General features: G+C 39.1%; 1 protein-coding gene across 1 annotated transcript in view; it reads right to left on the bottom strand.

Annotated features, from left to right (window-relative positions):
* Positions 1 to 9,702: 9,702 nt before the first annotated feature.
* ME2 (malic enzyme 2) overlaps positions 9,703 to 13,484 on the bottom strand; it is a 54,054-nt gene continuing 50,272 nt past the window's right edge. The window contains exons 15-16 of the mRNA XM_019937061.2: positions 13,114 to 13,212; positions 9,703 to 10,571 (exon numbers count right to left, since the gene is read on the bottom strand). Coding sequence (XP_019792620.1) covers positions 10,404 to 10,571; positions 13,114 to 13,212 — 267 coding nt within the window. The 3' untranslated portion in view covers positions 9,703 to 10,403. The remainder of the gene's footprint in view (positions 10,572 to 13,113; positions 13,213 to 13,484) is intronic.

The raw sequence follows: 13,484 nt of genomic DNA, 5'->3' as shown, positions 1-13,484 counted from the left end.
AGCTAAGAAGTGCTCAGGAAGACACATTCTACAGCTAGGTCTCGATCACAACTCAGCTAGGGCTTCCCCACAGCGGTACCCTCCATAGATCTGCCCACTCCAGAGGTTCCTGGCTGGTTCCTGCCACCCACCACCCATACCCCAATCAAGGTTTCTTACAACTCCTCAGAGGTTCTTATAGCTTTAGAGAACACCGGACAGTGCTTTTTGTTCATTTTTAAAACTTTACATTATGGGAAATTTTTAACATACACAAAAGTTGAGAAAATGTTTAATGAACCATTATGTGTAATCGTCACTCAACTTCAACAGTTAGTAACACCTGGTCCAATTTGTTTCACCTAGAACCCCTGCCCCTCCAAAGGCAACAAAAAACCCTGGATTATTTTCATTTCCAGGCACAGTATCATTTTTTCCATAAACACTTCTAAAAGCATTTAAGGATCTTTTCTTTTTTAAAAAAATTCATCTCTGTATAATGATGGTGGATAGTTCAGTATATAAATATAAAGATAAGGACTTTAAAAAATGCAACCATAATATTATCATACAAAGACAATAATTCCTTAACATCATCAAATATACAGTCACTGTTCAAATTTTCCTGATCATCTCGTAACTTTTTACAGCTCATTTGTTCTAGTCATAAAATCAAAATATAAAGTAAAAGAAATTCAAAGCTCTCTTAAAAAACTTAGCTACAGGGAGATTGGTTCAAGATGGCAGAGTAGAAGGACGTGCTCTCATTCCATCTTGAGAGAGCACCGAAATCACAACTAACTGTTGAACAATCATTGACAGGAAGACACTGGAACTCACCAAAAAAGATACCCCACATCCAAAGACAAAGGAGAAGCCACAATGAGATGGTAGGAGGGGCACAATCACAATAAAATCAAATCCCATAACTGCTGGCTGGGTGACTCACAAACTGGAGAACACTTATACTACAGAAGTCCACCCACTGGAGTGAAGGTTCTGAGCCCCACGTCAGGCTTCGCAGCCTGGGGGTCCAGCAATGGGAGGAGGAATTCCTAGAGAATCAGACTTTGAAGGCTCATTGGATTTGATTGCAGGACTTCGACAGGACTGGGGGAAACAGAGATTCCTCTCCTGGAGGGCACACACAAAGTAGTGTGCACATCGGGACCCAGGGGGAAGGATCAGTGACCCCATAGGAGACTGAACCAGACCTACCTGGTAGTGTTGGAGGGTCTCCTGCAGAGGTGGAGGGCTTGGTGGCTGTGGCTCACCGTGGGGACAAGGACACTGGCAGCAGAAGTTCTGGGAAGTAATCCTTGGAGTGAGCCCTCCCAGAGTCTGTCATTAGCCCCACCAAAGAGCCCAGGTAGGCTCCAGTGTTGGGTTGCCTGAGGCCAAACAACCAACAGGGAGGGAACCCAGCCCCACCCATCAGCAGACAAGCGGATTAAAGTTTTACTGAGCTCTGTCCACCAGAGCAACAGCCAGCTCTACCCACCACCAGTCCCTCCCATCAGGAAACTTGCACAAGCCTCTTAGATAGCCTCATCCACCAGAGGGCAGACAGCAGAAGCAAGAAGAACTACAATCCTGCAGCCTGTGGAACAAAAACCACATTCACAGAAAGACAAGATGAAAAGGCAGAGGGCTAGGTACCAGATGAAGGAACAAGATAAAACCCCAGTAAAACAACTAAATGAAGTGGAGATAGGCAACCTTCCAGAAAAAGAATTCAGAATAATGATAGTGAAGATGATCCAGGACCTCGGAAAAAGAATGGAGGCAAAGATCGAGAAGGTGTAACAAAGACCTAGAAGAATTAAAGAACAAACAAACAGAGATGAACAATACAATAACCGAAATGAAAAATACAGTAGAAGGAATCTATAGCAGAATAACTGAAGCAGAAGAATGGAGTAGAATAAAGAAAAAAGAATGAAAAGAAATGAAGACATCCTAAGAGACCTCTGGGACAATGTTAAATGCAACAACATTTGCATTACAGGGGTCCCAGAAGGAGAAGAGAGAGAGAAAGGACCAAAGAAAATCTTTGAAGAGATTATAGTCGAAAACTTCCCTAACATGGGAAAGGAAATAGCCACCCAAGTCCAGGACGCACAGAGATAAACCCACAGAAAACATCATTCTCAATGGTGAAAAACTGAAAGCATTTCCTCTAAGATCAGGAACAAGACAAGGATGTCCACTCTCACCACTATTATTCAACGTAGTTTGGAAGTCCTAGCCACAGCAATCAGAGAAGAAAAAGAAATAAAAGGAATACAAATTGGAAAAGAAGTAAAACTGTCACTGTTTGCAGATGACATGATACTATACATAAAGAATCCTATTCTGTGATTATGTGAGAGAATACCTTTGGTCTTAGGAAATGCACACAGAAGTACTTAGGAATAAAGGGGCATCATGTCTGCAATTTATTCTTAAATCATTCAGCAAATAAATATTTATATAGTGAGAGAGAAAGAGAGAATGACGAAACTAATAGAGCAAAATATAAACAATTGGTGAATCTTGGTAAAGGTGCTTGGGAGTTCTTTGCACTGATCTTGCAACATTTCTATAAGTTTGAAATTATATCTATATTAAAAAATAATAACAATGAAAAGGAGGGAGTGATCAACTGTGACAAATGCTTACGGATCCAGTAAAATTAAAGTAAAAGTGTGACCTTTGAATTTGGCAGTGTGTAGGTTTCTGTGGATGCTGGCTATGAAGGCCTGATTGGAGAGGTTCAAGAGCAAGTGGAAGGAGAAGAATGGAAGTCAGGAAGTATAGAGGAAGTATTGAAGGGTTTTGATTTAAAGAATAGTGACTTGGGGCAATAGCTGGAGGGGGGAAGGGTCAGGAGTCCTCCGGCCCCAGTCAGCATGACAGTGATCCAATAGAGGGAAAATGGATGATGCAGAGAGAGGAGAATTGATGAGCAAGGCCCTTAAGCAGGTGAGAGGAGATGGTACCTCATGCCCAAGTGGGGGGCTGGTCCTGGCTGACAGGAGTGTGGCCCATTCCTAAGCATGTGGATGCAGATGCAGGTTGGCACTGCCCTCCAGCCAAAAAGCACCAGGAGCACAGCTGTAACTGTGACCAAGTTGGGTTTATCACTCACTGCAGCCGGGGAGAGCGCACACATGGGGAACTCTGGGGTGTCCGTATGAGTGTGTTAGGAAGCATCTATTACAGGATTCGGGGTTTCGTTGGGTAGTTTTGCAGAGGGCCCATGGAAGCCGGGGTTCGCTCTGGATTGGGTGCTGTCAGGAAGCAGGGACACACGTATGACTGATTATCTCGATAAACCTTTTCTATAGGGAATGCAGACTAGAGTGAGGCTAAAACTGTCATTGGTAAAGTATCGTAATCAAGCATATTAGCCAGATGCGGGGCCGGGGGGAGGGCGCGAGGGAGGTTATTTCTGTGGTTTGGACAATGCTTAGGTTTGTCCGTGTGTAGACGTGATGGTGGAGTAGCCTTGTTTTGGCCTTGATCCATTGTGGTCAGAGCGGCCTTGTCTGATGTCGATGTTCTTGTCTGACGTGAGATGGTTTCCATTCAACAGGAGAGCACCGGCCGAGGCCTAGCTGTGAGTTCCTAGTATCAGGCCAGCTTCTGGAAGTTAGGAGCTGCTGCTTTTCACTTTCTCAAGGTTCCTGGGGAGATGGGGAGAAGGGGAGCTTGAGGACATTCTCTTCTGATCGTCTTATTTGTCTGCGAAATGGGAAGCAAAGCTGTCTTGAGAGCAAGGGTGTGGGAGGACATCAGGGAATCTGACAGCAGGGAAGATATCAGTCACTGGACAGGCAAGTGCCAGGAGCATTGAGGGCGTCTTGAAATTGGTGATTTTGACTGAGCACGACTGGGATGTTCTATAGTCGTGTTGTGCTGCTCAGCCTGTGCTCAGAGGATGTGGAGAATCTAGTTTAAACAGGATCGGAGTTTTGTCAAAACAGGACGCAAGAGCTCTGAATAGCGGCTTTGCCATTTTAAGTAGCTATGTGACCCTAAGAGTTCTGCGCCTCAGACCTTACATCTGTAAAATGGGAAAAATATCAGTACCTAACACCTCATAAGGTTGTTGTGAAGTTTAAATGAGGAAATGGGTATCAGGTACTTAGAACAGTGCCTGGCTTGAAGGAAGTACTCGGTAAGTATGAGCTATTATACCATTTCCCCCTTTATCACAAAATCAACATACAGTTTTCCTGCTTTAGTATTCTAACGTTAGGGTCTTAGAATCTGTATGCGGTAGGGGGAAGAGATGAGAACTCATTCCTTTACTCCTCTGATTAAACAAACTAAGGAGAGAAAGGGAGTAGGGAACCAAACAGAAGGAAATGAAAAAATGGGGAGCACGACTAGCTCCACAGTGAATTTCAGTCTAACAGCATAGTCCCAAGGGATCAAGTATTCTGCAGTGTGCATGTGTTTTAAGGTTTAAAATAATACCAAGTTTTACGTAGTAAGGTAGATAGCTAGTGGCACAGGGATATTGGCTCGGTGCTTTGTGACAGCCTGGAGGGGTGGGATAGGGAGGGTGGGAGGGAGGGAGACGCAAGAGGGAAGACATATGGGAACATATGTATATGTATAACTGATTCACTTTGTTATAAAGCAGAAACTAACACACCATTGTAAAGCAATTATACCCCAATAAAGATGTTAAAAAAATAATAATAATACCAAGTTTTAGGAGTGCCCTATATACAGCAGCCTTTAAAAACAAGGTCATACATTTCTGATGCATATGAAAATTTTATTAAGAAAATACACACATCTCGAAGTTTGGGATGAACAGATACACACTACTATATTTAGAAGAGATAACCAACAAGGACCTACTGTATAGCACAGGGAACTATATTCAATACCTTGTAATATCCTATAAGGGCAAAGAATCTGAAAACGAATATGTGTATATATAAAAACTGAATCATTGTGCTGTACACCTAACACAACATTGTAAATCAACTATACTTCAATTTAAAAAAAGAAAATACACACATCTCAGTAGAATTTATGAGAAGAAATTTATAACAAATGAGAAGAAAACAGTTCACACCATTAGGAAGTTTTTAGACTGACTCCTGGAACCATCTAGAGTAAGTCAGTCTGGTAAAATACACTCTACACAAGGCGTTCCCCTTAAACCGGTATTCCCATAAGCTATTACCAGAAGACGGCTTATTCCATCTCTTTATCTTAAATACAAAGGTGAGAAAGGGTAAGCGATGACTTTTGCTACGTGTGGCTTCCTTCAAGTCAATAATGAATGCTTGGGACGTTATCAAAGGAAACACTATCAATTGCAAAATATGGTTTTAATTTCAGTTAAAGGTCATTAGGCAAAGTATAATAAAACATTAGGCAGAAATTTTACTTTGTCAAATATTTAGCTAAAATAGATCTCAGAAATTCCTTATTCCACACATACATTTTTATATTACTACTTTCTGTTATGACCTTTTAGTGGAAGAAGTTATAGATATGGATGTAATACAATAGACATAATTAAAAATATATCTTACAATTCCAATTCATATCGACATTGGTAGGTGTCAAGATACAAAGTGTATAAGCACGATTGAAACTGATTTGCACAGAGTGATAGCAGGTGGTGGTTTTGTGAAGATTAGCAAATCAAAAGATGTTAGTGAGCTGGAATTTTTTTTTTTTTTTTTGAGCTGGAATTTTTGGTGTAATTTATCAAATTCAAAACCAAATCTTTTGTTTACATCTAGTACTTAAAATGCTTAAGACTAACAAATTAAATAGGTTTATGTTGTATTTGAATTATAAATGGGAAAAAGTAAAAATCACATGAACTGGTAAAACACGTTAAAAAGGACCTAAGACTAATATCATAATAGGTGAACAATTTTCATCTGAAATAACAATTCCTGAAGATAAGGTATTTAAGATCCAGATAAAATCGCCGGTCACAGAGGCCCTTCTTCCCTGAGAAGGGCTAAGGTGACACACAGCTCTGCCTCTCACCAGCAGAGAACTTGGGCAAATCTTTTAAACCTATCTGAGCATCTGTATCCTTCTCTGTAAAAGAGGCACAGTGACAGAAGGTGGTTGTGAGGATTAAATACGCTGAGGCATGTAAGCTGCTTAGGACAATGCCCGGCAGAGTAGGTGCTATCCATAAAATTTAGTTTATCATCATTTGCTAACTGAACATACCTAACGTGTTGGTGATAATTCAGTGACTATGTAGGAATCAATGATTTGCTAGAACGTACACTTAAAATTAGGAAAATAAAGGGGAACAGTTTTCCTAGAACAAAAAAGGACATACTGAAAATTGGGGAGTATATACCCATAAATTTCCCCTTCGTCTTAAAACTTTTAAAAGTGTGCTGAATGTAGGGGTAATTTCCCAAAGAGCAAAGTGGAAAATAAGTTTTTATTTGGGAAAAACAGGATTGATTAAATAGCCATATCAAAGAGTCAGTTTACTGGCAAAAAGCTGCTACAGAAATGTACAAAGCATCCCAGTCATTTGTCTTAATTTGTGTTTTACGTCACTGAACTCTGTACACATTTCCAGACCCTGACTTTTTCTCTTTGAGAGGCACTATTTTCCATACCCAAGTAACGAAAATCATTATTATTTTAAAATCTAATCACTGGTTTATTTGAGAAACTGCTGGCAAGGATTAAGGGAATTATGCAATAAGAGTCCTGTCCTAATTAGGCCCAGATTAATTTATAAAATTTGGAACAAAGCATTGAGCTTTTTGTCCACTTATATTAAAACATCTTGACTTCAGATGAGAGGTAAGTTTTCTGTAGTAAAATTGTCTTGAATATTTTAAATATTAAGTATGTTACTTTATTTAGCTTGTCTGTGGAGGATTTATTTCATTTTAACATCTAGATGTACATGAAAGTACAAATCATAAATCAGTTGAGAGCCAAAGTAGATAATGAATCTCTCTGCCATTTTCTATAAAGTCAGCAATGTACCTGCACCTGTGGAGAGGAATTACGATACTGGTGTTACTTCATTCTTTAGGACAGTCCCTTTAAATGGAATCCCAGTAGAGAGCTTTGAGCTTTATATTAAGGTTCTCAAGTATGTATGCGCAACAGAGCTGCTTCCATTTTGGTGAATTCAACCTTGGAGCTGTTCAAAGTTTGAAGAGGTTATTTTTGAGGGGTACTGAATGGGCTTGGGAAAAGCAACAGGAGCATTTGGATGAAGTATTTTTTCTAAGGCAAGACTTCTCCCACTCCTCTACTCTCCCCTTTGGGCTTTCTCAGTTATCTGAGAGTAAATAATGCTCCATACCCCTTGATAATTGTTATGCTTTGGTCTTAATTCATTAGCAACTCCTTATCAAAGGAGAATGCAGAATCTCATTTCTCCAGAGGCTGATAATTTAGAGAAAGAAAAGACAAAGGATAGGGTAAGTCATATCATAAGACAAATAATAACGGAGAACAAATGTCCACTTGATAATCTTTTATAAATGAAAACTAGTTGCTAGGTTTTCCTTAACAAATATATTTAAAATCTAATTTAGAATTGAACAATGTTCTATTTACATATTTTCAGAATAAGCTGTTTAAAAGTTCTGTATTTTTGTTCTTATGAACATCCTAGGTAAGTTATACATAACAAAAAATAGATGAAAGAACAGAATTTCAGTTTTCTTTTTCAGAGAAAGTATATACTATCTGAGCACTAAACTTAAACGCACACCACACTCAGTACTCTGGAGCAGTGCCACTCAGTGTGTTCTCTATACCAGCAGCACGGGCATCACCTGGGAGCTTGTCAGAAATGCAGGACCTCAGGCCCCACCCCAGACCCACCGCATCAGCAGGAGGAATTAGTTAGCTCTCCACATGATTTGGACATCCACTTTAAGACAGTGATTGGGAGGGGAGGGGAAGTGTGTGCACCAGAATCACCTGGGGACCTACTGAAAATACACCTGCCACAGCCCTGCTCCAGGTGGTCCAGGGGGCCTTAAAGGAGGAGGCAGAGGCATCTGCATTTTAAAGCTTCACAGTGACTTGGTGGCAACTTCCTGGTTAAGAATCCATCCCTTAAGGTTTTAACCAAAATCTTTAACACTTTTCCCATTATAGTCAATAAACCTTACCCTCATTAGTTATCCAATTTATTTCACAGTACAGGTGGGTGGTCTCAGATTAGAAAATTATGTATTCTCACTTTTCCCACTAAATAATGTGACAGACTAATCTACAGAATTTCTTCTTTTTTCAAAGGAATAAAAATGACTGTCCATTGCTATTTTTCAAATTAATTACCTTTTCGCTGGGTAAAAGCTTCCATAGAGGGTCCATTTCTTTTCCAGTTTGCTGCCATTATGCCACCTCCCTTCCCACCATGCTGTTAGCTCCTGCCTGTATTCTTAGCTTATATACTAAAACATTTTAATTTGTATCCAAAAAACTGTTACTTCTTAAAATACTGGTTGGTAAATAACACATAATAAGTAGCTTCTAAAGTATAAATATGATTTCTGTCTTATTTAAGCAAGCAGGCTATATGCCATTTGGCCTTGTTTTTTCCTTAAAATATTTTTAATTTCCATGTATACTGTATTAGGCATATTTAATAAGCAAACATCTTAGTAAAATTACTTTAATTCTACATTTTCCCGTCTTCAATAAGCATTAGGTGAAAAACAGGTCTGTAATTATTTTACTTGTAATGTTAAACTAAAATCAAGATTTCACAGAAAATATTTTTGTGGATGATTTTGTTTTGACAAAGGTAATATGAGAAACATAAACCTTTCATCCTTAATTGAAAAAAACAATTGTGACCTGATTGCTTTTTTTACAAAACAGATTGATGATATAACATACCTCTGACTTTACTCATCTATTAAGTGGATTTAACCAACTGCATTTTCCCATACTCCAAATGGCAATGCTATTTTGAGCATTCTTAAAAACACTGAATTATATTCAAAATTACTGTGAATCAATCTCTACCTATAGGTAAAAGGAGACAGGAACATAAAAATGAAGCCTTTTTATCTCCCTGCAGAATATCACATCTAACATATCAAGGACTGTGGAGGGAAATATCAAATAATGTGCACACTGATATGTAGCTATGAATAATTTTTCGTAGTTAATATTCTAGAATGGGCATTTAAGTTTTGTTTGTTCCCCCAAAGCAAACTATGTTAGGCTCATATATAGCAATACTACTTCTCAAAATGTTTGGGATTGTTCTGTAGGAACTCTCCAATGTGTAAGCCACATAAGAAAACTGGTCTCACTAGCCAGTTATTACCCATTTTACTGGGATTAAAAATGACATTTACTGGTCTGAACACCTGCTTTATTCATTCCCACTTAGCTCTAAATTAATTTTGGTGGTTTCAAACAATTAAATCCATCTTCAATGGAGAAAGAGTTGTCACTACTAATGACAGTTAAAGGAATGTATCATATGAACATTCCAAAATTATATCAAGTAATAAAGAGCATCACTACTGGAATAAGGGTATAGACTCATAGATGAGTCTAAATATGACTCATTTAGATGTGAAACATATGGCTAATCTGTTAGGTCACACGCTGTCAAAAATCATAATTTATGCATCAAGTATCCTATACCCCCTTCTTTAGAATCATCTAGAAGAAAATAAAAATATGTGTTTTTCATAATAAGCAAACCTGAATTTCTCGTTGGGCAATAAAAGAGCAAAATTGAAGCAATTTAAGATATTTATTTTAAAAAGTTACACTGAGATTTTTATACACTGTTGAAAACAATGACTAGTTTATTTGTCTAAAGGCGGCAGTACTTCACATTTCTCCCACGTTATAGTTAAGCCTCAGTTTAGTCCCAGAAAATACATAATAGAGTAGATTTTTCCTGATCTATCTACTGAAAAGGAATTTCAGAGCATGAAGGTAAAATGAAGCAGAAATAAAAGGACATTTTTAGATACTGACAATTTGTCCTTAGAATTTGGTTAAATTTGGCTTCTTCCCAAAATTCTGTACTCATATCCACAGAAGTAAATTTCTATTTTAGTAGCCCTAGAAGAACTGGGTGAGAGAAGATGATTAGCTATAATAGTAAATAGCAAATACTTTGGCAAGAGTGAACAGGAGCACAAATGAAGACACTCGCAAGTATCTTTTTAATATCTCTGATGTGGTATGAGCTACAAATCAGAATGAAAGCATAATGGTTATCTGATTTCAGGGTGCAGGTGGGCATTAACAATGTAGTCAACAGGTCCATCCTGTACAGACAGAAGTGGAGATTCATGGGAAAAAATAAGCAAAGTGGTAGGGGAGAATAAAACACAGAAAAAACCCATAAATTTGAGAACGTCCTCTCTTTTTGTCTGAAGAAAGGAGTCCCTGAAGCATGGAAAGTGTTTATCAGTGGTGTGCTTCTATTCCGTTGTTGGTGGAGGGCGTGACGCAGGCTCTGGCCAATCGTACACATCCGGCAGCAGGGAATCGTATTCACTTCGCCATATTCTTTCTCGAATGTATCTGGTCTTGTCCTCAGGTTCCGGGTATCGGAAAGCCATTTTATTAGCATATAGATATTCTGTAACCTGAAAAATAAAAAAGATTACTGTGTAGACTCCCCATTTAAGAGAAAAAGTATTATTAAAACACAAAGTAATGAATTTGGAAGAATGGCGTTTTTTTCATAATAAAAAATAACATTACTTTGACTCACTTTAAGACATTCACATACTATTAAAAGGTAAAAACATCTGCAGTCTCACCATAAGTTCAATGTGTTTTAAAGTGACTTTAAAGTCCCCCCCCGAATTATTATCAGCATTTCCTTAATACTTCAATAATTTTAAGCTCTACCGTGTGTTGGTCCAGCAGACCTACTTGGTAGCCCGCCCCACCTGTGTCCCTCCCCACCGCCCTGCTGAGACCGTGTGTAGGAGACTCTACTTCCTAGTCATAGGTGACTGGGCTAGGGTGAAAATCTAACCCAAAGTGAGCCAGATGTTTTTCCTCTAGAACTTGAATTAAAAGACATAGAAATTATTATAAATCAGGTGCTGGACACTAGAACTATAAGGTCAAGTAAAGTTAGGGCTAGAACCTATACATGGCAACTCACCACCACCATCACTGAGTGCCAGGCATGTTCTATGTGCTTTACGTGGGTATCTCATTTAATCCTCCCAAGAACCCTAGGACACAAGTACTATTATTATTCTCATTTTATACATGAGCACACAAAAGTTTGAGGAGTTTAAGTAACTTGCCCAAGCTATTTAAAGTGAGAACTGTTGTTTCAAACCCAAAGCATTCTGATTCTAGGTCCCAGACCCTGAACAGTTAAGCTAGGTTACTTCCCACCTAAACTGGCTTGAATGAATTTCTGATCTTTGTGGCAAGCCACACACAATGACTGGTGGTGAAGATAAAGCCCGTGACTCTCTGTTTTGATGTAAGATGGGGTAGTATGAAGAGCTTCCGCACAGGGTAGCATGGTGCCTGTCATCTAGTTAAGTTCTCAAGTTATGGTTTAATTTTAACTTTAAAACAATGCAGTGATACGTGGTAAAAAAAAAAAAAAAATCAAACAATTATGTCTTTCTCCTCCTCTAATTCCCATTCCAAGGAAATTAGATAGTTCCCTTGGAACTAATTCCAAGGGAATTAGATAGACCAAGATAGTCCTTGGTCTTAGGAGTTCAACCTCACTCTATTTTGAGACAGAATTCCCTTGAACAACACGGGTTTGAACTGTGCAGGTCCACTTATATGTGAATTTCTTTCACTAAATATGTACTACGTGATCCCCAGTTGGTTGAATCTGTGGATGCGGAACCTCGGAAAACTGAGGGCCAACAGTAAAGCTATATGTAGATTTTCGACTGCGCAGAGGGTCGGCCATTAACTTCCGCATTGTTCAAGGGTCAACTGTATTGCCCAGTCTGTTGTAGGAAACATATCTGTACCCACAGAGAAGGCTGGGGGCAAGGCCTGAGATGGGAGGGAGTCGTCCTTGATCAAGCAGGCATGTGGCAGGTGACCGGTGACTATATGGGGCTGCCCAGTGGCTGTGGGTGGTGCTGGGCGACAGATACACAGCACTGTCTGCTCACCTAATCCCGTGGCTCCTAAAAAGGAAAGCCTCAGGACACCAGAGGAGGAGGGGGAAGAGAGACGATCCTGGGGGCTCTGCTCCTATACCAACCCCAGCACAGATCTCCGTCTATTTCCCCATGTACTACCTTTCATGCGGACACACCAGTAATCTAACCAACTGATACATCCCAAAATCTGTCCCACCTGTAATATCCTGTAATTCTCAAGTTGAACTCTATTCATCCTAATTCTGGGCTCTAAATTCTTCAGTTGTTTTACAATAGTAAGGTATTCTGGGGCTTCCCTGGTGGCGCAGTGGTTGAGAGTCTGCCTGCCGATGCAGGGGATGCGGGTTCGTGCCCAGGTCCGGGAAGATCCCACATGCCGCGGAGCGGCTAGGCCCGTGAGCCATGGTCACTGAGCCTGTGCGTCCGGAGCCTGTGCTCCGCGACGGGAGAGGCCCACGTACCGCAAAAAAAAAAAAAAAAAAAAAAAGAATCATTTGGCAATGTGTATCAGAGGCCTTAGCATGTTAATCCTTTTGTTCTTAGGATTAGAAATTTATCTTAAGAAAAAACGATCACAAATGCACATAAAGACTTATCTAAGGATGTTCACTACAGTATTATTTCTAACAAAACGAAAGATGCTTAAATGTCCCCCAAAATAGAGAAATGGTTAAGCAAACTATGATATAACAAAGAGAATTCCATGAAGCATTAGTGATCATGAGAATTATTATTGATTTACCTGGGGAAAGGCTTACAGTATATTAAGTGGAAAAAACCACAGTGAGAAACCAATTTTAAAAACAGGCACAGGTGACTGCATGTGTGTGCGTTTTTATTATGTGTTTGGGAAGAAAAAACAATAGAAGGCAACAAATGTGAGTTATATTCTGTAGTAAGAATATGAGCAACCTAAAATTTCTTTGCACCCTCTAAATGTTTCTGATTTTTCTCTAATGAACGTGTGTTACTTGCATGAAGAAAACACCATTAAAATTTATGTGAAGAGGTATAAATTATTACTTACTTTAATAGCAATGTTAATAGAAACTTCCTGAATATTAGCAAGTGGCGGGTAAAGTCTCCCCTGAGCTAGCTCTTTATCCGTCAATTGATTTGTCAGAGCCTGAAGAGAAAAAAAAAGAACTTTACTTTTGTTTGCTTAAATAACAGAATAATAAGGACTAATAAAATGGGGAAAGGGTTGGGGGAGCAGAGAATAATACAGGTAACATGTTTTCCTTATTTCTAGCAGGAATACACTTAAACCACTGCAGAAATTAAAACCGTTTACCACTAAACAGTAAAGAAATAACCGGATTTAAAGACTTTTTAAAAAATCAGATTTAAAGACATTTTATCTATGCTGTCACAATTACGTTACTTTCAGATATGTGT

This window comes from Tursiops truncatus, chromosome 13 (assembly GCF_011762595.2).
Source record: "Tursiops truncatus isolate mTurTru1 chromosome 13, mTurTru1.mat.Y, whole genome shotgun sequence".
Lineage (NCBI taxonomy): Eukaryota > Metazoa > Chordata > Mammalia > Artiodactyla > Delphinidae > Tursiops > Tursiops truncatus.
Note: the sequence above shows the minus strand (reverse complement) of the source record. Positions and strands in the feature narration are given on the sequence as shown.